Source organism: Alligator mississippiensis, chromosome 3, assembly GCF_030867095.1.
Source record: "Alligator mississippiensis isolate rAllMis1 chromosome 3, rAllMis1, whole genome shotgun sequence".
NCBI classification, from domain to species: domain Eukaryota; kingdom Metazoa; phylum Chordata; order Crocodylia; family Alligatoridae; genus Alligator; species Alligator mississippiensis.
The window spans coordinates 222,402,769-222,427,423 of record NC_081826.1 but is presented as its reverse complement, the minus strand read 5'-3'; the positions used below and the strand labels follow the sequence as shown (position 1 = coordinate 222,427,423).

Below are 24,655 nucleotides of genomic sequence, written 5' to 3'. Positions count from 1 at the left end.
ATTGCTCATCCTTTTCCTCAAAATTCATGGATTAAGGTACTACACTGAATTTCAGATGCACTAATCAAAAGATGTCTGTCTTCAGTAAATTAAATGGGTTAAGTAACCTAGAGAAAGGTAGTTAGGAGTGTTATCAAATGGGCATTCCATCACTGACATCAGCATGGCCATTCTTACGCGACAAAACTTTGAAAATGACCAGGAGATTGCAGAACAAGTTATCTACAGACTGTATTGGGTTAAGTATGTTCTAAACTGAGGCTCTGGATTTTTATCCCAATTCCTGAGAGAGCTTTTATAAGCCCTATGTCCAGGGTGAATTTGATTTAAATCAAATAGATTTAAATCATGTTTTAAATCACTAGTTAGGAAGCCTCGATGTAATACTTGTTTTCTACACAAAGTGCATTCTTGTTTGATATCCCTTATTCATTTAACTTCTTGAAACTTTGCACTTTTAGAGAAAGGTAAGGGCTTGACTCTGTGTACACACACTTGCAGAGAGACAATAGAGTTCATGGGTAGGTAATCAGGTCTGTTCTCTCTCCTCTCCATATGGTTCTGTTAACAAGGATATTCTCTGGAGATACAAATCCACAGTTTGGGAACTGAAACTAAGCATCACAGACATGCTTAAATGGGATCTTGTTGACTGAGCACTGAGTCCCATGGGGTAGAGTGGTTTTCTTTAATCTTTTACTAATCTATAGAGGAGCCTCTGGGAGCCACATAAGACTGGGCCCTAATATAGTCCATGGCCTATTGTGACCGATTTATAGAATTCTTCTAAAAAGGTTACATGAATACATTGTCTCAAGTAGTATACAATTAGAAGTTATAATCCCTATTCCATGATGATATCTTTGAGCTTTAACATTTCTTAAATTAAAACTATCTTTATATAAGTTTATTTTTTTTAAAATCCTTACCAAAAAATAAAAAAAGTGATTAAATAAAAAAGTCTGATTTAAATTTTTAAAATCCAGGGGGGGTTTTGTGTTTTGTTTTTTTTTAAATCATTGATTGTTATCCACCCTGCCTGTGTCCCTCGATTGGTTAATGGCTTGGTTATCTCTCCCCTACCCACTTTGCCTCTCAGGGGTGCCTATACCTTTTTCCTCTCCCTTTCTCTACACTTTGTGTTCTGATCAGTGCTTTCTATTTAGCAGCTCTGCTTCCTGCAGTCTCTTCACAGCATCTGATGAAGTAAGCACTCTGCTTATGAAATCTTCTGCTACACACCTCTGGTTTAGTTGCTGTATAAGGGGTCAGTTAACCCTACCATCTGCTTAAGTAACTAGTCAGAGTAAAAAGAGACTTGAACAAAAATTTGGGGTTAAAAAAAACCTAGATTCAGGTAAAAAACTTAAATTGCTCTCATGATGAGCTAAATCCAAATGCCGAACCTGAGCACCCAGAAAGAAGTATATGTTTATGAATTGACACTCACAACTCAGAAGTGTTAGCATCCAGAATTGTGAGGTAGCTTGTTGCTGTTTGTATCAGGACTTCAGATTGATGCCTGGGGCTTGATAAACTCTACACTCTAGGCTGACCATTTTTATTTGGGGGGGTGTAAAGTATCTAAATATTAACTCAGTCTACTACAGAATACTTTAGTATACAGCCGCTTTAGTATATGGTATGAGTGTGATTCTGTAGCATTCATTTCAGTCAGTGCAGGAGTGGTATTGGTGAGCTCTAAAAGTAGTTCCATCTGGTCCATTTCAATTAGCAGGACACAGGACAGTGGGTGAATTAAACCGTGGAGAAAACATGCGTTCTAGGAGTTATAAGCAAAATGTTGAACTAAATGCCATGTTATATTGGTATGGCTACGTTTATTTCTTAAAATTTTAGGCAATCTTGTTCTGTATAAATTGTTCTTCCTATTTGTTGTCAGTTGCTGAGCTACTTTCCTAACCCCTATCTTTTTTAGGGTTATAAAAACAATATTGAATAGTTCACCTAGAAGCTCCCTGGTTTGTATCTTGGTAACTTGAATCCATCCGGCTGCTTGGTTTCCATGAAATAGTTAAGGTCAAAACACGCAACTAAAGCATGCAAGTATCCATATTGCAAAATCTTCCACTAGAGTAGAATGAAAAGCTTTCACCGAAATATTTGCCTTCACAGGGTGTTTGTTACTTGGAATTCAGAAGGGCATGTGTCTGGGTACATCCTGAGTATCACTTATAGGTGTCACAATCCTTGGCAGTTTGGCAATATCTCTTTCTTTCAAAAGCCAAAATTTTGCTCAGGTGTATTTGAGCCCTAGGAATTAAGGAAATTCTAGCAGAGGTGATGTAGTACTGTTTAGAGATTTGTGTCCACCATCAAAGGTAGGGAACTTGTCCTTCCTTTCCTTAACAGAAGGCTCCCAGGAGACTGTAAATGTAAAGCTAAATCAAGCATTTTCTTCCAAGTCCACAAGAAACACAGAAAAGGACTTAAACAAGCATGAGAAACAAATCTATTGTTAGTTTATTTAACTAACTTATTAACTGCTACCACTAGTCACCAGCACAAGAATTGAGAGAGACGTTTTATGGTTTAAGGTTTTTTATTTCTCTTACTGTAACTCTGGCATCTTCCTGCAGCTATTAAAACAAAAAAAACAAAAAACCTGAACAAAGAAAACTAAACTTGTGTTGGAAGAACAGTATTACTATATAAATGAAGCAGTCGGAATAATCATAGTATAACATTTAATTGCGCTGGACTTACAAATGTCCATCTGTTCCTTCCTTGTCTCCCTTTCGTTTTAAATGTGTTGTTAACCTAGATACCTTAAATTTGAAATAGAATATAGGATGTGGCAAATTAAAGCCTGTATGGGTGTTGTACTAATACTGACCAGAAGAGAGAATCATAAAAATGCTGTCTGAATTAAAAAAAGTGCCTAGCATTTTTTTTAAGTAACTTTAAGGTATATTTCTACCGTCTTTACCACTAAAGGCAGTGCTGTGGTGAAACCTGTTCTCTTGCTTTGCAGAAGTACTATGGCCATGATAGTGCAGTGCTGTGGTTGGGATAATTAGCTTGGGTGCAGCACCATATGACCATAACTGAAAATATTGTGGCCAGGGAGGTAGAGGGACCTTCAGGAGAATGCTGCCTGACGTGGTAAATTAATGGTGGAACTGTGTCCCCTAAGTGAAAAAAATAGTCTTTGGTATTTGGAGCGTGAAAATGTTACACAAGTTGAATAATTATTCTCTAATGAATAGTGACCAAATATTCTTCCAGGTAGTAATGTGTAGTTGGGAGGTTGAATGATTTTTTTTTTTTTTTCTTGCATAGAGAGTTTAAAAAGCCTGTTTAAAAACTAGCTTGACTGTCACCTCTGCTATTTTAAAAGTTTAAAGTCTGTATTTGGGGAAGAGGGGGATAATTCTCAAAGTGGGCTTAATGTCCACAGTACCTTGTGTGGAAACTCATCTCATTTTTTTACATAACCAGCTTTGACTGATCTCTTAAGCTTCCTACCTAATAACTTATGGTGGAGTACTTACATTGTTTGGTTTTTAATCCTCAAGACAGTGCTATCACCTTTCTTGGGTACAGTTATCAAGATGGGGGTGCACAATTTCCAGCAGAACCTGCCTAACTAATATTTTGGTTCCCTATCAGTCAGGTGTTAGGCCTCTTGTTATACAAAGATAGCTCACAATACGGTGCACGCGAGTCAGATGCTTATGGTATTTTATTGAACTATTTGTATTGCAGTTTGATTATCTGCTAATACACTTTTGCTGAGTCTGGGTTTATTCATACTACCTCAGTAATGACCCAAAGAGTAGTCCTTCCTTTCTTGCCTTTCCTATTCACCATCTATGTAGGGCCATTAGCATCAGATGACATCTTAGACATGTGAACCTTAAATCTCAAATACATGTGTTGAATCTGAAATGAAGTTAAGAGCTGGATAAGAAGTTGCTAACACAGGTTCAGTCTCGATCCAGGTGGAATACTGCAGTTATACAGGTTGTCATGGGGATGCAGTTTTCATAGTTGGCATTTTGGAGGATTATTTGCTTTTGGCAATACTTCCTTCCATCCAACTGATCAGACAATGAGTATTTCTTTATATTGTTCGTTTTCATCCTTCATGGGCGAAGACAACTGCATCCAGGGAGGGGAGGGAAGAAGAGAGAAAAGTGGGAAAGAAAAAGGGAAGGAGAAAAGAGAGAGGGAGAAAGAAGAGAGAGAAGAAAAAAAGGAAAGGGAAAAGAACAAATGGGGGGAGGAGGCTAGGTCATGTGAGTATGTAGGTGACGTTTAAGTCCGATATTTGCTTTGAACAATCTGCTGCAGCAGGGGCAGGAGAGCAGTGAGGACAGGAGGTTTTCATTTTTTTGGTTGAGTTTCTTCATTGCTTCTGCCGTGTTGCTGTTCAAAGGCCAATGCTCCATTCTGGATTTGGGAACTCAAGGATGGACGGTTGTGAGCAATTTGCTTCCACGACTCTGGGTCGATACCGAAACTCTTTGGTGCCTTGTACCACTTGTTTGGTGTGCCATGAAAGCGTACTCCATTTGACAGTTTGCCATAGAAGACTTTCTTTGGTAGGCGAGTGCCAAGTTTTCTTGAGAGATGGTCAGCCCATCTTAGCGCTGTGCCAGTTTCAGCAAGCTGTGAATACTGGGGTCTTCTGAGCACCTGCGGCACAAGATCGCTATATTGTAGGCCTGCTGTAATAACGTAAGTCCTATTGCTTATCTGAAAGATAATTAGTTGGAGCCACTTCAGGTGGCACGAGAAGCACCAAAATAGATCTGCATCTTCCAGCCCATCTGCATAGACTTGAGATGAGCTGTTCTTTTAGGCTTTCATGTCTTCAAGTAGCTTGAAGAACGTTGGTAGATTAAGCTGGATATATAAAACATTAAGGATAAGAGTTGAGAATGGTAATTGAGTGCATGTAGAGGGGCATATGGAGATATGGTTTACAAGCATGGTTAAAAAACCCAAGCATGGATGCAAGGATGGTGTTTACTTGCCCTTTTTCCATACTGTTTGTGTGAGCACAATCAATCCAAGGTTTTTCTAAGAAGTTTTTTGGGAGGAAGAACACCTTCTCCAACCCTTTTTTCACAAAGTGAAATAAGTCAGTGGTATAGATATTTGGTCTCTGATCAGGTGCGCTATTTCACAATCCACACAACATCATGGTTTGATGGCTTCTTACTTATTGTAACATAGTATCTATTATTGCTATGTGCCTTTTCCTGCCTCTTCAGACCACTTTCATTCTCCTGATTTCTTGCTAGCCTTCTTTCTCATGTAATAAGCAGTAGATGGAGTTAATTCATTCTTCCAGTATTTTTTTTTCCTCCTTCTGCTTTCTCAACTTTTACTACCTCACTCTGTGTAAAATTTCTCACTTGTTTCTTTGCCTGTCTTCATTACTTTAAAAACACACAGCATGGTGAAAGTAATGGAACCTTCTAAGGTAATATCAAGAAACAAATTAATTTTAGAGACTGTAAAACCTGTTTTTAGCTTTTCTTCTTTCTCCTTTCCATTAAGCTAATACTTGGTGCACGAGTGAGAAACTACACGTTCTTTAGGGAGGAGCCTGTCTATGTTTTCATCTGTGTCTGTACCACTGTTTGGCACCATATTTCTATCCTCACAATAAAGCAGATAGCAATATGCTACCAACGGCAGGGGTCACATGGTATGGTTCCAGCTTACAGTCAAGATTCTACCTGTGAAGCCAAGGTCTTGGTAACAGATCCATAGTGGCAGGAATAAAGCAGGAGCGAATAGGTCTGAAGTGCAGTGGCAGCAGAGGGATTTGTGAGTGCAGAGTGGCCTGCCTCTGAACCAAACTCTGTTACTTCGGCCCACTGCTGCTAGAAGGTTAGCGACACCTGACCTAGGGGGTTTATGGTTAGCTTAGTGGAAGCATCTGTGGCAGTGCATCGACTTGTCTTGTAAGCAGGTGTAACTACAAGTTACACTGGTATTTAGCACACCTTGCTGATTGTCAGATTTCAGGTCCTGTGTTATTACCTTCAGTCTTTTATGGAGTAGGCCCAAAGGATCTAAGCAGGTGCCTCTCCTCACTCATTTTCCCACCCGCCCATTATAATCCGTAAGAATTTTGAGACCACAGAATCCCAACTGTCAGCAGCTTTTAAAATGACGTACCTTCACATATATTGCCTTTTGGGGCCGTGAAGCAACATGTTAGAGAACTTGCACCGAAAGCCTTATAACGTTTGTACTATTCTGCAACTGTTTAGACTTGTTTCCCAACTCTAGTTCCAAAAAGTCTTCCAGCATAGCTTAACACTTGATGATAAGTTCCACTGAAACATTTAATGTAGAACAGTTGTCCTGTAAATAATTGCTAAAAAAAGAAAGTTAAAGAGTACTTCTTCCTAGAATTGAATGTACTTTGTATTATGTATGCACCATGCTGAACAGGGAAATAATAAATGTCACAGGGGCAGAACTTGTGCAAGATTCTCAACTTCTGTCTTCTGGTATTTGAGGAATATTTCTCTGCCGCTGACCTCTGAAATAAGCAAACTGACGACTAATTTATTCTGATGGTGGAATAGAAAGTATAGTTGGTAGTCCAGTTGCAGAATAACATATCTCTTTTTCATTTTAGCTTAATGAAATGTCAGTATGTATGATTTCTCAAGTCCTTGTGTAGATTTTATTTTACAGACTTTTCCATTAACTTGACAAAGAAAAGGGATGGGAACTTTCTTTTGGACCTTCTCTACCTAAAAGTTTAAACAATATTGATGGAAGTACACTGACTTCTTTCAGTCTCTAACAACTTATTCCTAGTAACTTAAATGAGGTGTATTGATTTTCTTTCCATTATCCTACCAAGAATAGATCCTTTTCTATCATTTAAAATTTGCCACTCATGTTCCCTGCAGAAACTGAACTTATTTGGAGGCACAAGTATTTTTCTTTTCTTCTTTTTTGTATTGTTGCTTTATTCAGAAACACATCTGTCCTGGGTAAATATGAAGCTGCTCAGCTACCAACACTGAAAACTTATCCTGTAATAAACTTGATCTTAGCCTACAAGAGCCTACTTGCGTAACTAAAAAGATGCCAGTCTGCTTCATAATCTAGTCAGCTAGGGAGCAGGTCACTCCATTGAGTAAAAAAGATGGCTTTAATGCCCAGAAGAGCTATGTATTAGAGATCTTCCTAATAGCTTAGGTGAGAGATAAGCTTATTTCATAATGCTAAATAAAGATGACTCATTATACACTGCCTTTTAATTTGTATATCTCACTAGTAAAGAAGGGTAGTGTGTTATGTTACATGCAAATTATTTTTGCTCTAAGGAATAAGTAATGATAGGGTATTCTACAGAGTTACGAAAGAAGGTTTGAAAAATTTCCCCTCGTTGACTCTTGATAGTGTAGAATTAGTAATTCATCCTGATGACTGCAGATGTCTAAGCAACAGACTTTCTGCAGAACTTAATCTGTCTCGCTTTCAGAAAGCTTTCTGGTTAGAAAGGTAATATTCAGAATATGAACTAATGTACTCTCATTTCTTGAGCACACAAGTAGACAGTTCTGTCTGTTGTGCTTGCCAATTTATGGCAGTGTAGTGTAGTTAACGAGGCACTGAGGAGCAGCCTTGTTGAGACTTCTCCACAAACAGCAGGACAGCTCTGGGGATTAGAGACAGTAAATAAGTAAAGAAAATGGAGCCTTAGATTTGACATCTTTTACTAATCAGAATGTGTTAATTGATGGATCCTGTGTTCCCTTCTCCCTTAAGAGGGTAGTATGGTGAAACTGGGCTTCTAACCAGGGTGTTCTTCTTGGACTTGACTTGGTCATGGTCTGCTGCCCCACTTTGCTGACATATTTCTGGCTAGTGCCTGTTAATATTTTTCAAGCCATAGGTGCATATTATCCCTGTGACAATTTAGTATTTTAGCAGTGTACTTTTGGGGGGGAGCCTTTGGGATTTAGAATAAAGCCATTATTGCAAGTCTCTGGGATTTTTACTTCTGAATTCAGTAGCTGCTTTTGAACATCTTTGGTTTTTTGGGAGTAAGCTATATTACTAGTTTACTAGTGGATGGCCATAAATCATGCTAATTCTTTCTCAGCCAATGATTATAAATTAGATAGAAATAAAAAACAAGTATTCCCTCCTATTTATTTTTGTTAAAGCTTCTGTTTACCTCTCTTTTACATGCTTCTGCTTCTGCCTCTCTTTTGCTTATCTTACAATATTCAGGAATATTCCAATAAATTTAATGGAATCAGAAAGGAATTGGCAAGAAAAGAGGTAAGATTGCAGTCTAAGGAGTGTTTATACCTAGAGCCGTAAAACTATGAAGCAAAAAGCTTTACATGTATCTGGGTTAATAAAAATTTTGTAATATTTTAATATATATCAGTATTGGGAGAAACTTCAGCTTCCATTGACTTAAATGACTATTTCTAAAAAAAAAAAAAAAAAAAAAGTCCTTTTGCTTTCAATAGGAATTTCTAAAGAGAAACCTATTTCCCATCACTAATTACTATAGTCCAGTAAGTGTTTTGTTAGTTATGTAATTCAACTATCTAATTATCTGTCTTGAACAGATGCTCAAGAAGGCTATTAATAATGTCAGAAGAATGGCTTCCCACCCAACTCTACCATATTGTAAGTTTACTGTATTAACCAGCACTGTCTTAATGTACTGTATTTGTTATACATGTATACATTGTATGAATTACTCATTTATACAAGCACAGCAGCATATTTAAACCTTTTAGAAGAGAAGAAGAAAAATGGGGGAGGGGGTATAATGCTGATGTCACCTAATAAATCGCTTTGTGTTTTGCTATGACTTGACCATTTAAACAATTCTAAGAGGCGGCAATGTGTTGACACATCTCTAACAGGAGATGTGTTGACAGTGGAATTTAACTAGACTTGAATACTGGGGACTGAAGCACCATTAATTAAGCATTATTGTGCTGCTGCTAAAAGTCTGTCAGACAAGGTTCTTTGGGTAGATGTGATATCTTTTATTAGACCAACTAAATAGTTGGAAATAAGATTGTTCTTTGGGTGATTTGCAAGCTTGTTTTTGCACAAACACCCCTCTTGAGGCATATGGTGACTCATTCTTTTCCTGAATGAAGCCTGCATTTTTTCTGTTCAACTAGTAGAGCATTTATCAAAAAGGTTATTTAATTAACTTCTTCCTATTACAGACCTGACAGGCGCTCAGGATGGTAGCGTGAGAATGTTTGAATGGGGCCATGCACAACAAATTACATGTTTCCGCTCTGGTGGCAATTCAAGGGTAACACGGATGAGATTTAATCATCAGGGAAATAAGGTAATGTACAAAATTACTCTCTACTCACCTTATGCATTATCATTTGGTAGTCCCTGTGTTCCCCCTGTAAATCCAGAAGAGTTATTCTGTGTTGGTTTGCTGTTTATAATTATAACAATATTATAGTGTTGTGAATGGAGTAGCATGACTCTTTTGAAAGGCTTTCCTTCTCTGCTGAATATTTGCTTTTTAGGCATTTAAAAAATGAATGCCAACAGCATAGCTGAAGTGTAAGTTAAAACAGATTTTTTTAAACCCTTTGCTTGTGGTGTATTAGAACTTTTTGGCAGGAACAGTATCTACTTGAAAATTCAAACTAGTAAAACTAAACGCAAGTTTTATATACCATTGTATATTAAGAGGTAGGTACTTGTGTATTAAGAATATCAGACTATTTAAAATATCTGTAGTCTGGACACTACTGTTCCAAACCAGTGTTCTTGGAGGGTTGCTGATTTAGTAATAGCCTTCATTAAATCTAAGACTAGTTAAAAAAACAAAAACAAACAAACAACCCCCCAAAACAAACCCAGAAACAAAAAGCCCCTGCTAAATACCAGAAGGTACCAAAACTTCCATTTTCCTTAACTTTAGCCATTCCTTCTCCACTGTAATGTCCAGCTGTAGAAATAATATGTACAGTGAAATTTTACTATTCCTAGCACAGTAGTACAGTAAGCTGATAAGTTGCCTTGAAGCCATATAATATTGGGAAGTGGTCTTGGAGCAGTTACTTTCCAGAATTAAATTAGGCACACAGTAATTAGTGCATTAGGAGAAATGAAATTGGTGGTGGTAGAATTTATCTTTTATCTTAAATATAATAACATACAAAGTTTTATGTATTGATATAGTGCGCTATTGTGTATAAATTTCTCTCCTCAGTTTGGGATTGTTGATGCTGATGGATATATAAGTTTATACCAGACAAACTGGAAGTGTTGTCCACATACTGGAATCACCCCCAAACCATATCTGGTAAGCTATAAAATAAACATAGTTCTATAAACTTGCTTTGTACTGTCTGGTTTGTTTGCTTGTTACTTCAGAATAGTTGAAATCTACTCAGATTCTTTAGTAGTTTAAAACTCTACTGCTAGCTTGTCTTTGAAATTAAAATAATAATAATTGGTATTACCATAATATCTACAAACTGCACTTGGAAGATAATTAATTTTCCTATGTCTTAATTAGGAGAGAGGAAGAAAGATATTAGATGTAAAATATTTAGCCATTTTAAGTGCTTTGCAAAGGGAGTGTGATGGGAGAAATCAAACATTTTTTATTTGCAGTTTTTACTAAATTTTGGGAAGGAATTTAAAGTCAGTTTACAGTCATTGGAATAAATATAGTGCGTCTTGAGCTTTACATTCTTTAACTTTGCTGATTTGAATACAATAAGTAGTATATATTCTTGTAATCCAGGTGCCATGTTAACACTACAGCTGTCTTTGTGGCATAGTTACTAACTATGTACTGTAATTTTTTCAGACATGGCAGTGTCATAACAAAACCACCAATGATTTTGTTTTCATCAGTTCCTCTTCTTTGATAGCCACAGCTGGACAGTCTACTGACAACAGGTAAAAACTCACTTAACTAAACTTGAATGATGAGCGCACACTGAGTAGTATTTCTTTTATGCTTCCCTGTAGGATATTGTTTGGGATCCAGGTTATCTTCTTGTGAAAATAAGATTTCTGCAGTTGAGGTTGTCCGTACCAGCCAACAGAAGTCAGAGCAGCACTTTAGTGACCAATCAGCAGGGATCCCGGTTTTCAGTTTCCCACTGAAAAACAGAGAAAACCACGGATTTCACGGTTTTATCAGAGAAAACGTGGATTTTCCCTTTTACAAGAGAAACCCCTGGATTTCCCCCTTTTGCAAAGAGCTCTGCAGGCTTGCTGAATTCCAGCCTGCAAGAGCTGTTTTGAAAAGGGGCGAGAAATCCCCAACCCTGCCCAGAGTGGGAGGGAGAGGGGGAAAGGAGGGGCCCGATGCTCACACTTACTGGAGACTGCTTCAGGTTCACTCTTCTTGCTGGAGGTAAGTGGGGCTTAGGGGTTGGGGGGCAGGGTTGCAGGGGGGGGGAAGATGGCTGAAGGAGCAGGGGAGGTTTGCAGCCGGCCGGGCACTTTGGCTGGGAGGAGAGAGGGTGGGGTTTGCAGCCTCCCCATTCCTGGCCAGAGTGCCCGGCCAGCTGCAGACCCCCGTTTCTCCCCCACACACACACTTCCTGAGCCACATCCACATTGGGCACTCTGGCCAAGAGCAGGGGTTTGCAGCTAACCAGGCACTCCAGCCAGGAGGGGAGAATCTGCAGCCCCATCCACCGCCCTCCCGGCTGGAGTACCCAGCCAGCTGCAAGCCCTGGGTCACAAATGCAGGGGCTGCAGACATGGCGCCTGAGGGACAGGGGCTGTGGGTGGGAGGCAAGGGGCACAAGCAGGGCTGGGCAACTGTAGTGGGGCAGGGGAAGTGAGGGACACCAGCAGGGCTGTGTGGGGCATTTCATTTTAACCACAGATTTGGGGATTTTTATCACAGTTTGCAATTTTGCAATTTTTATCAGAGAATTTGTGATTTTTTTTTAATCACGGTAAACCAGGATCCCTGCCAATCAGTTAATCTTTGTAGTTCATAAGGTGCCACCCTGCTCTGCCTTTTGCCTGGCTTCAGACTAACATCTCTAACTGTCTCTCATTACCAGCTGGGGATATGATGGTATCAGAGTGAAACCCTGCCTATGTCCCTTCTCCCCAGTATAAATCATTTTTTGTAAGGTTTGGAACAAGCCCAGCCAGAGGCATGCAGTTAGTTAACACGAATCATGCACAAGAACAAAGATGACAGTGCAATGTGCATGTATTTGAACTGTGTATGTATGTTGTGTATGTTCATGTATTTAATGAATATCTATGCATGAAGTGCCAAATGGGTGATTAATTACTTGTAAACTTCCCTTTCACCCTTACTCATGTACTTCTTTATATTATGCATGTTAAGCAGATGTGAGAATTGTTTCGTAAGAGTAATTTGGGCTTTATCAACCTTAACATTATCTTTTCTGCTTTATACTGAATTTAAGTAGAATTAAATTCATATAAGCTGACCAACCTCAAGTGTGTAAAAATAAATAATTCTCTCTGACATTTGAGTCGAGTGAAATAATACGTTCTCTTTTACCCCTTCTACAGAAATATATGTTTATGGGATACGTTGGTTGGTCCTGCAAATTGTTTAGTGCACGGTAAGCAAAAACACTAACAAAATTAATCAGTTACAGTAAGAAAGGATCATTTAAAAATTGTAAGATGTTTCTGAATTGTTTTTCTTATAAGTTGAACAAATCACATAGATGGCATCAGTTATAAATGTATTTGTAAAGTGTCTTTTACCTTAGCCTCTCTCCATACTACCTTGGAAATTTGTTTTAAAAATTGGAGTAGATGTTTAGCTGATATAAATTGTTAATAGCTTCATTGACTTCAGTGGAGCTATTCCAGTTTACATCATTTGAGGATCTGCCCCTCTGCAGGTACAGTTTATGTTACAACTTGCCAGTGGAGAGTATCTATCTACAAAACCCTTCTTTTATTTTCAAATAAATTGAGCAACTCCCCGCTTATGTATATAATATAGCTACTGCAGTAAAGGCTGCATGTTATGCCGTACTTGGGCTAGGGGCAGACATTCAAAAAGCCTGAGCTTGAATTGACTCAATATTTGCAGGTTAGTCTAATCTGCAGAGATTGAACCAATTTGCAAGTGGTTGACCATTCCCTTTTCAATCTGGAAATGCAGGCACATGCCTGCAGTGACCCAGGCCAGAACCCTGGTGGGGCTAAAGTAGCCCTCCCTTCCCTTCCACAGGGAAGTTGAGTTGGCGGGGTGGGGAGGAGGGCATGGCCAGGGCCCTGGCAGGCCTGAGTATGACTGAGGGAGGGGTTTAAATCCCTACCTTGGCCTGCAGGGTTGGCCAGATGGAGGCATGGCCAGACCTCCATGGCAGGAGGAGGAGGGGAAGAGCTCTGCCTGCCATAGCAGCTCCCTGACAGCAGGGAGCAATCTGAGCACACAGCTCCACTGCACAGCCCCAGAGGGGAACTCTTTCTCCCCCCTTCCCCACCACTTCTCCTCCCTCTCCCCCACTGCCATGGGGCAGGGAGGGGGGGCCTCTGTGTAGTGCTTACTGGCCCCAGAGTGGGACTCTTCCCCCTTGTCTGTCCCCCCCACCCCACCCGCAGGGCAGGGAGAAAGGCTCTGCGCGGTGCTGCCTGGCCCAGCCCAGCCTGAGTGCGGGGGAGTGACTGCCACTGAGGATGGTCCTGCCCTTGCAGCCTGGGCCAGCCCTGCTCAGCCCCACCCAAGGCAACTGCATGGCTGGGCAGGCTCGCAGGGGCAGGGCCCTCCCCAGCAGGTGCAGTTCAGTGATGGGGAAGTTGAGCCCTCTCAGTGAGAGCAGCCTGGCCTGGCGTGTGTGGGTGGTGGCTGGCCAGGCAGTGGGCTACCTGGGCCAGCTCAGAGATGCCGCAGGGGCTAATGAGTCCACAACAAGCCCCTGTGGCGGGTGGCTGCTGGGCTCTGAGCCCGCTGGCACCTCCGAGCTAGCCTGGGTTGTATGCCACCCGGCCATCCACTACCCATGTGTACTGAGCCAGGCTGCTCTCACTGACAGGGCTCAGCTTCCCTGTCACTGAACTGCAGCCACTGGGGAGGGCCCCAGCTCTGTGGCCTGAGCCACCTCCACCATGTGGCTGCCTCGGCCTGGGCTGAGTGGGGCCGGCCTGGGCTGCAGGGGCAGGGCCATCCCCAGCGGCTGTGGCTCAGTGACAGCCACTCCCCGCGCCCCAGCTGGGCCAGGCTGGGCAACACCATACAGAGGCCCCCTCCCCACCCCACAGCAGCCTGGGGCAGGGGGGGAGGAAGAGGAGGGGGAAGAGTCTTCCTCCAGCACCACACAGTGGCAGGTGACAGGGGATGAGGGAGTCTGCTCCCCCAGTGGCAGGGGGGGAGAATTAACCCCTTCACTTCCCCTTTAGCCTTAATGGAGCCATGCCAGAATGGCTGCAGTCCCTGCTGGTGGGATAAGGGAGGGAGGGGGAGGATATACTCTTCCCCCCCCCCCCCCCCCCGGGGCACCTTGACAGAGGCTGCTGCCCCTCCCCATCCCCTTGCTGCTCCAGCGGTAGGTGCGTGGCCAGACGCTGTCCCAGCATGGCCCTGTTAAGGTGAAGGGATCAGAGTGGGGTGTAATTCCTCCCTCCATTCCTTCTGCCCTTGGGGACCACAGCCAAGGTCCTGGCCATCCCCTCTGCCTCCACCGCTCGCCTGCAGACAGTCAGACCCCAGCTGTGTGTGTGTGTGGGGGGGGGGAGGAGGGAAGAATTAACTCCCTCCTTGCCCAATTTGCCTTAATTGGGGCCATGCCAGGACATGTCTGGCTACATCCCTGCCCCTGCTCAGGCTAGAGAGCAGGGGGGTGGGTCCAGCCCTGCTCTCTGGAGCAGAGAGCACAGCCCAGTTCAGGGCTGCATAGCATGCTGGGATGCTGGAGGACTCTGGTTTAACTTAAACCAGGAGGAGGTCTGGGACAGAAGTTCCATAAACTGGTTTGTGCCAGATCAGTTAAGTTGGATATTACATTCAACCAGGTTTATCCTAAACTTGTTTTAGCCATTTTAAAACTGGTTTATGTACACTGAACTTTTGTTCTGTTATAGGTTTAAATCAGTTTCTGATCACTTAAAACGGTTTATGTGCAACTTCTGTCCCTAGCCTTAGGGTATAGACAGATGTAACAATTGATGTTGAAAGATACAGCTATGCACTGATATGGTGCGTCTAGTATATCTGCATGACTCTGTTGCCATGCAAGTGCAGTACAAACGTTCCACACTCCAACTTTAACCCTTTTACATTAAGGCTGCTTGCAGATGTTAAGAAACAAAACAAAACGGTGCTTTAAACTCAGTGTGCTCCCCGCATTGAGTTCAGCATAAGCCCAGAAGAGGCAGCGCCTTAGTTGGACCTGACTCGCTCAACATTTGTATAGATCAGGAGCTTTAATGGGGGATTTTTGGCACTTTTATCTAACAGCTGATTTACTGGGCTTTAGATAAAAGTGCCAAAAAGCCCCACTGAAGCACCCAATCTATTATAGATGCCACCGAGTCGGCTCAAAGTAATGTGCTGCTCCATCTAGTAAAGTGCAGGGGAGGGCGTTGTTTTGTTCTTTGTTTTGTTTCATTTTTGTTTTGTTTTGTGTTTTGTCTGCAAGAAGCCTTAGGGTTACAATTAGGGTGATTTTTGCAAACTTGCATTCCCCAGGGTCATGCCAGGATAATAGTCACAATATAATAGCTGATGCAGGCTACTGAACGACAACTCCTCCTCCCCCTTTAAAACAGTTAAAATGCATCTGTTACATTTGTCTATACCCTTACTTAAGAATCTCGTGGCTTTACTCATAATTAATTTAAACATAATGAATACAATTAATTCTACCCTTACTAGAAGGTTACCTCCTTTTTAAGCAGCTGATTAAAATGCACTTGGTTAAGTAATCAATTAGCTAAGACAGTGGAATCCTTTTAATTTTAAATAACTGTAAGTTACTTTAAAATGTTTGCTATTGTGGGTGTCCAAATAAACACCCGAGTACATGATCCTTGCTATTAGATCAAGTCTTTAGGGCTTGTCTGTGCTGGAAGATTACATCTTAGGGTACGCAACCAAATGCAAGTGTTGTTGCAACATGTACGAATACACATGCTAGTTCTGATCTAGCATGGATACCAAGAGCAGTAAATGTATGGTGCACTAGTTTCAGCATTAGCTATCAGCAAGAGTATGAGCTATCCAAATCCAGTGCTTCCCATCTTTTGCTTGTGTTACTCATTCTAGCTAGCTTAAACTACTGTTCGTTCTGCCATAGATAGTACAGTTCATAAAGCTGCTGATCCCTGTATCTGTTGCTGTTGCACATTCATTTGGCTTTATAAATGCTTTAATTCTGGGGCATCACACAGGTGTCTCTCACTGTGATAAATTTCTAAGGCACATCATTAGTCTGTGTAGTGATACAGAAATAGTGTTATAAGGTTCTACATATCTGTTTCTACATCAAATTTGCCAAGTGTGCAAATATAAATTAATCTTTGATGTGGTACTTAATATAGCATTAGCTTTTTGTACCGTTTCATCCAACACTTAATATTCTGAAAGACACCTGTCTCCTTCTCTTGTTGTTTTACATATGTGTTCACCTCAGTACCAGTACAATAACTATGGCCTTTAAAAGGACCTTATGTTTATTTGTGTGTTTGTTTAGCTGGTGTTGGTGCTTAATATTATATCATCAGTCATCTTTGTTATAGAAAAATTAAAATCCTATTTGCTAGAGGTCCAGTGTAAGACCATTGCTAAAATCACTACTCCAGGTTAATATAGAATGTGCATGGCTTCCAATTCTAATATTTAGAGAATATGTCATTATTTAGGGAACCTACAAATAGTGTGTACCATCAGAAATGTGTCAGGTTTCAGGTAATGTACAGCATCTGACTTCAGATTCAGCAGTGCAAAAGCTGCTGAGCCTTAATTATGATAGCTAAAATCTGTCTTCTATTATAGTCCATATAATAAACTTGTTCTCACTAGTGAAGAACAAAAGAGATGTTCAAGTGAAATTGACAGGCAACACAGATGAGAGAGAGAACTCATTGTCATAAAATATTGAGGCAAGGATCTAAGCAGGATTAGAGTAATGGTTAATATATATCTTTTATGTGGAAAACATGCATAGTATCTTGGTAAAACCTAGAAAGATTTGAGAGCATGAGGATTTTTCTCAGGATATAAAATAACCCATATATATAGGGATTTAGAAGTACTTTCCCTGTGGGTAAGCTATTACTTAATTGAATTCTTTAGTGCTTTTTGTACCTTCCATGGAAATGTATGGTATTTGCCACTATTACATATAGGGTAAGAAATTAGAGGACCAGTGATCTGATCCTCTGTGACTCTGCATATATTTCTGTTGCTGCTACTTTACTCCATTAGAGCTGAAGAAAAGGTTAACAGTTTCCTTTTGTTTTGGATTTCAGCTTTTGTGTGCCATGATAGTGGGGCAACTGTATTAGCATATGCTCCAAAACATCAGCTTTTATTATCAGGCGGCAGAAAAGGATTTACCTGTGTCCTTGATCTTCGACAAAAGCAACAACGACAGCTTTTTCAGAGTCATGATTCTCCAATTAAAGCAATTGCAGTGGATCCTACAGAAGAATATTTTGTTACAGGATCTGCAGAGGGCAACATAAAGGTAATTTAATTTTACCTTAGTAGAGGAAGGTATAATTCCATTCTAGATATTTGAATGAATTCAAATTATTCTGCCAAATACTCGACCAGACTCATGCTTTGGCAAGCCAAGTGGCTTATCTGTTATGTCTCAACTTCTGTCATTCTTTGTTCAACCTTAACTTTTTGCATTACCTCATTAGTGCTTAACTGGACAACCTTGATTTTTACCTTAATGTTGTCTTCATATTTAAATAAGAAGTACTACTTTTAATATAAATAATTTGAAAAGGAAAGGAGGTGTACACTGTTACTGTCCAACAACAAAAAAAAAAAATCAAGCCAAGTAGTCTGGTTTTTCATTAATAAATGATTATTATGAGTAAGTTTGGAGTACCTAAGCATTACTAACATAACAAGATTAATAATGTTATAACATTTTTCAGGTATGGAGTTTATCCACCTTTAATCTTCTGCATACATTTGTCAATGAGCATGCTCGACAGTCCATCTTCAGAAACATTGGGACAGGAGTCATGCAAATTGAAACCGGACCAGCAAATCACATATTCTCCTGTGGAGCTGATGGGACAGTAAAGATGAGAATCTTGCCTGATAGATTTAGCCCATTTAATGAAGTGTTAAAAAATGATGTGAAACTTATGCTGTAATGTTTTTGTCAATACTGTACATAACTTTTCAGAAAATATTTTCCATGGAAGTGGCCAACAAATGTAATGTACAATGATATCTGGTGCCACAAAAAATTGATTTTATGTTAATATTTATTTTCTGAAGCTTTAGTCCCTGATGCACTGATGCCTTAAAGATTAACAGGCTCCTTTAGACTTTGATTTATATTGCCTAAAGTAGAAACTATAATTGACTCTGTAAAATTATATATATACACACATATATATTTATAACATGCTGAAGATGTTACTGAAGTGTTTCACTTTTTTCCTTTTGTGATAACCTCCACTCAATGCCTTCAAGCACAATGTCTTCTCATACATGACACCAGTCTTCTCTGAAGCCAGGTCCAAAGGGAAGCCTTACATTACATGTCCCTTTATTGTGGCAACCATAAAACCTTCTCCTCTAGATCTTTCACTTTCACTTTAACTCCTAGTCAACTGGAGTAAGTATTTGCACCTTTTTGACTGGGAATTGAACAAATCTGTTTGGGAAGAAAATACTCATGGTACACCAGGGACTAGCCACACAGAGGTGTTCATTAAATGAGCCACTATCGCACTCCCAGTCCTGGAATCCAGGCTTCTTGCCCTGATCTTTCCTTTGACTTAGGGTAGAAGAAACTGAAGGATATTCTGTAACTTTTCTATGTGATAGCTTGAATCACTGCCATCAGGATGGCAGACTTATCTTTTTAAAAGTCTATTTTTAACCCTGAAACACTCCCTTTCAAAAATATTGTAAATATTATGTGGATATCTTCCTAATAAAAATATTTAAAGATGATGTGTGTGAAGCTTTCCTCTTGAACAAACTAACTACATGAAGGTATTGATCAGGATAAGGAATTTAGATTTTTTTCTTTAAAGTGTATTTATTTAAGCACCTGTAAAAGAGAAAACAACTAACTAAAAAAAAATACATTTTTTCCAGTGACTTTGTTTTAACCCAAAGATACTGAATTTGTTTCCAGCACTTAACTTGTTTTTTGTCTAATTTTAATTTTTTTTTAAATCAGCAACAAAGTACTTTACTGCTTCAGTTGTATAAAATATACTCTAGATTTACATATGATATAAAAAATAAAGACTATATATATTGAAGTAAGAGGGTGTCTAGGCTTTATTTGCCAAATGTAAAATTGCATAGATGTTTGACCAAAATATTAAATGCGCAAAGCCTTTTAAAACTTTTTGAAAAATAGCTAAAGCTATGTCTGTGACTATTTTGAGTTATGCTTTTTGTGATTTATTTAAAAATGTAGATAGCTTGATAAATGCTTGATTTATAAACTAGGTATGAAGCTGACTCTGGTTACTTGAATGCAAATGGTGTAATTTTTTGCTAAAAGGTATTTTGTGAAATAAATATGACAACTATTTAATGTAAAATAAACTCTCAGATTGAGGCCTATTGGCTTAAATAAAGCATAGAAATGAAGGGCTTACAAAATGAACTTCGTAGTATTCTCAGGATACTTTTATCTTCAAAGTATAATTGTCTAACAAGATTTTGTAAATTGAATTACGATGATTTTAAATGTGAATTGAGCAAGTTGCAGTGCAAACATTAAGTCGAGGGTTTTTATGCACATGACCTGAACTTACAAATTTGTGCAATAACAAAATGTGAATATTTTTGCCATGGATAGACCTGTGACAGCATTTCAAAAAAATAATACAACTACTTCCATAGTAATGTTTTTAATTTCTTCCTCAATGTTCTGTTCTTGGATTGAGACCAAGTACAGTAAAAGACCAGAAAACTCACTGTCTAAAAATGGCACAGCTTTATTGACAACAGATCTGCTCAATGTGTGCATTGTATCTGCTTAGTGACTGCATTTGTAATACTGCTTATCATTAGTAAGGTAACAAAACTCAGGGGCTCACCCCTAACAAAATTTAGCTAAAATCCTATAATTTCTATAATTATATGCATTCATTTATGCACCCATTGAAGTCACTAAAATTGCCATCATGCAACAGAAGCACTTCAGTATTTGCAAGATCATAGCCTATCTTTATTTTGCAGAACTCATATTGATGTTCAAGCCATAATATAACTTGACTTTCCAATTCCCAGCTTGGTTTAATACACTGGTAGTTGGGGAAAATCCTCATTTCACTTGGAAACTGAGCAGATTTGATGTGGATGTCATCAAAATGTAAACCTCACTGTCATACTAGTCAATTTTCTAAGTAGAACTGCACTTTAAACATTTACTTGGCAAATTTATGTGCTTATAGAAGAGCAATGTTGGGGAATAACTAAGTGTTGTTTATAGTTAATGTAAGCTAATATTAAAATGATGTAAAATCACGATGTATTTACCACACGTCCGTAATCTTTAAAATAAATGATCATGCAGACTCAACCTTCTAGAACACCATTGTTGCTGCTACTTCCTTTATCAGTTGTTTCCTGTTGTATAAGGTTCCTTGATATTTGACAGTTTTGATGAGTTAATTTTTACTAATCTTACTTTTCTTGTGGTAGTAATGAAATACAAGTATGTTATCTTTTTCTTGTACCTGTGCCTTTTTAAAGGGACACTGTGAACTTAAAATCTAGTCAATAAAAGTGTAGTTATTCCAGATATCGTAGTTAACCTTGATGATCCACTCCCACACCATTTTGTTGCATTTTAACAACCAGGTTCTGCTGTTTGTTCTCTCCCCTGCTGCTCTGAGACCCAAGCAAGTGGTGAAATTAACTGAATGTTGTCCAAATTGGATGACAGGAAGAATCAACTCTGGATGACTGAAGTAGTAGTTGCCCATCTTGTTCCAGTTTGAGTGTCCTTTCTGTACTCTACAAATACAAATACTTTGAGGTACCTAGCAAGTGACAAAAGTGGGTTTACATAACCAGTGATAGTTTACTTTTGATTCCTTGATAAAGAATAAAAATAGATTTTCATTGAAAAGAATTAAAGGTTTTCACATGTATCCAGGACAGATTGTAGAAAATGTCTATTGGTAAAAGATCTGACCTGAACGGATACAGATTCTCTTCAGAGGTTAACTGAAATGGTAATATGTTAGGACAGAAAGATACTTTGAATTGTAGAATAAAACTAAAATGCAGTTTTAGGTAGCTTTTATAAGGATATGCCTACTACTTGGAAAGGAAGAATAGTCCCCAGTTGGGAAGAATGTACTCAAATCAGTTGGGTTTTTTTGGTGGTATTATGACCTACTGTTCTCTTAAGTATCAGTGTGTCATGCTTATGTAAAGTGTACAGTTTAGAGTGGTTCTCTGAAAAGTGGTATTGTGGGATTTTTGTTCTTTGCTCATTTCAGTTTCTGTATCAAATGTGTCTTTTGTACAAAAAATTAGTATAATAGTCAGGACACACAACTTAATATGTAAGTCAATCTTTTTTTCCCTTGTCTGCAGACCAAATTCTGTCTTTGGGTGCACCTAAGAATCCCAGCTAAATTAATTTAATTGGGCTGGCAGATGTGCACATAAAATTTAATTTAATTAATGATGTGGAATCTCACTGCAACACTATAACATAGACCCCCCAACTATGTATGTCTGTTCTTCCCAGAGGATTATTACCTTGTCTTTTGAGGGAAGGAGGATACAAATACAGCTGTTTAATTCAGTGAGTATCATTTTTTTCCAAAGAAAAGATGTAGTAAACATTCTTTGCATCTTACACAACAGTGTTAGGAGTGGTTAAATATTTTTGATGGAAACTTTTATACCATTTCATTTTCCTTCAGGATGTTGCGGCTATTATGGGTATTATGATAGTACCCAGGTGCTTCGATCATAGATCCAGGACCCGGTTTTGCTGGACAGTGTCCACACACAACAAAATGATACTTACTGTTAACAACTAAGTAGAAAATGTGACCATAACTTTTTTTTTAAGTTTTATGTAGCTGTAGATAAGTGGAGCAGTAAGCTAGGGTTTTAAACATACGGACTGTGGGCTGAATCTGGCCTATGGAACTCATCACCCAGTCCCTGGTGCTGGCCCTGGGTCCAAGTTTACCCAGATGGCATGTGTTGGACCAGCCCCATGTGGGGCCCACTCCAGGATCCACACACAGTGTCTGCCCCAGCTGCTCTGAGGTATGCACCACCTGTGACAGCTGGTCTGCAACCTGTGCTGCATGCAGACTGCACTCCTGCTTTAACCTATTACATACCAAGATTAGAACCCTATAATTCTGAAGGCTATTGTTTTTGCATTTGCAACCAACACAAGTTTGTTCTTGTATTTTCAATTATGAATAAAATGTTCCTCCCTGAACTAGACATAGCAAATCAGAGACACTTTTTGGCATAATTTAAGTAACAAAAATCAATTTAAGTTTAACTTTAGGAACTTGGAGCCAGCCTTCTAAGTGGGGAAGTGATGACCATAGTCACACCTCTTTTCCCTTAGTTTAAGATACTAGTTGACTCTACCTATAAAGCCTGTTGATTGAGTTAAAACAGTTTTCTTACAATGGGAAGTGTGTACATAGTTCATTTTTTTCCTTTCAAAGATGAATTAATCATAACAGTGCAATGTGCCTATACATGTGGGAGAAAAACTAAAGCCTCCACCAATGTTTGCCAAACATTTCAACATTATGGGGGAGTGGATAATTTTTTAGTAACCAATAACCTGAACAGGTGTTTGCACCACTAACCAGCAGATGGTGCTTAGGAGTGGTTAAAGCACAATTAACCCTTAAATAGAATGTGAAATACAAATGCAGACAACTCGGTGTCCTAAAATCAAAGTATAATCTTAGTAGTACAAGTATTAGCAGTTTCTATATTCAGAGAGAGAGAGAAACTCTTAGTACAATGATCTCATCCAATCCCAGATGTTACTTTGCTTCACAGAAAAGATGGCCACTCAGTTCCTGAAGCAAAGGATGTGTCATTGGCTGGGTCTTCTTTATCACCCTTCATTAACATATCCAATCATTTCATCCTTCTGATTAGTACTAAATTCAGTTAATTTGAGCTAGTAATAAAACTATTACTATGTCATGTTAGAAAAACTTCTCCCAGTGATAGAACAAGGAAAAAAACGTGAGCAAACTCAAGGCCATAAGCTGCTTGCAAGAAACCAGGCCAGCTGATACTGCAAACACCAGCAAAATGAAAAGTTCAGATAACAACGAGGCTATACAGAACTTTAGGATGAATATAAATGAAAACTTTAAATAATACTATAATTTACTACTCTATAAAACAGGTATAACTTCAAAGCATAAAATATGACAAGCTACCCTAACAGTCCCCACCTATGCCATCACTGTATTGAAGTCACTCTGGCAATGAAACTCGCCCCTGCTGCTCAAGGCATCTATGGGTTGCAGCCATCAGCTAAGCTCTTCACACAGCGAGTGATCAATTCACCCCAGGCTTACCGGACATCCTGCTTATTAAAGGAGCTTGTCATAATCTTGCAGCTGCTGAACTTGATGGCGTTGTAGTCTAAAATATAGCTGTTTCATTTTCCAACATAATAAAATCATGAACACAAGCAATATAATTTGCACAAAAAGCAAAATAACAATAGGATGTAATATTAGATTAAAAAATCCCAAACAGTTGGACTCCATCCAATCAAAGTTTCCCACCAAGAATGCTGTCCAGCATTCTGGACCTTTTCTAGTACTGTCAGTACTTTTTTTTTTGTATTTGATTTGAACAATTTTTTTTATTGTATTTTGTAATAGATTGGAATACAGTGTGTAGATCAGGGGGAGAAACAACTTGCTGTAAAAGTGGCAAATCTAATTCCATCTGCACTGGAGTTATATCCTGATATAGCCATGGTTTAGCTTGAATAGACTGAACAGTCCACCAGGGCACAAAATCCATAAAATCACAACCACTAACTGATGAAACATTACAAAAACATTGATTAACAGAAAACAAATATAAAATTTTTGGTTAATCAAGGTACATTTTTAACAACTTTAATAACATTAATAGTGGTATCTAAATACCAAACAAACAAAATGAAACAGACAAAACAATCGCTGTAGCAGCTGGGCCATGGTTGAAATCCTTCTCACAACACCTGGGCCTCTGGGTCCATTCACCACCTTCACCATTGGATCAAATTTTCACACTGGTTTCTGCAAAAGAAAATAAACTTGTTGAGGGAAATTCCTTGCAGTAAGATATTATTCCTATTTACAGTGCTGACATGCACAGAGGCAATATGCACAGCACTGAAAATTTTGGGGTGTCTTTTATAAGTCTCCTATGGTTTTGGGGTTTTTTTGCATGTTACTGCAAAAACAAATTCCTTTCCAAGGTTTTAACTGTGATATGTGAAACCAT

At 39.2% G+C, this 24,655-nt stretch overlaps 1 protein-coding gene across 2 annotated transcripts in view; it reads left to right on the top strand.

The window, feature by feature from the left end:
- The window catches only part of DMXL1 (Dmx like 1), a 140,774-nt gene extending 120,047 nt beyond the window's left edge, over positions 1-20,727 (top strand). For both annotated transcript variants that reach the window (XM_059724916.1, XM_019478071.2), the window contains exons 38-44: positions 8,592-8,652; positions 9,210-9,337; positions 10,223-10,315; positions 10,829-10,920; positions 12,535-12,587; positions 17,449-17,666; positions 18,091-20,727. In XM_059724916.1, the coding sequence (XP_059580899.1) occupies positions 8,592-8,652; positions 9,210-9,337; positions 10,223-10,315; positions 10,829-10,920; positions 12,535-12,587; positions 17,449-17,666; positions 18,091-18,315 (870 nt within the window). In that variant the 3' untranslated portion in view covers positions 18,316-20,727. The remainder of the gene's footprint in view (positions 1-8,591; positions 8,653-9,209; positions 9,338-10,222; positions 10,316-10,828; positions 10,921-12,534; positions 12,588-17,448; positions 17,667-18,090) is intronic.
- The last annotated feature ends 3,928 nt before the right edge of the window (positions 20,728-24,655 follow it).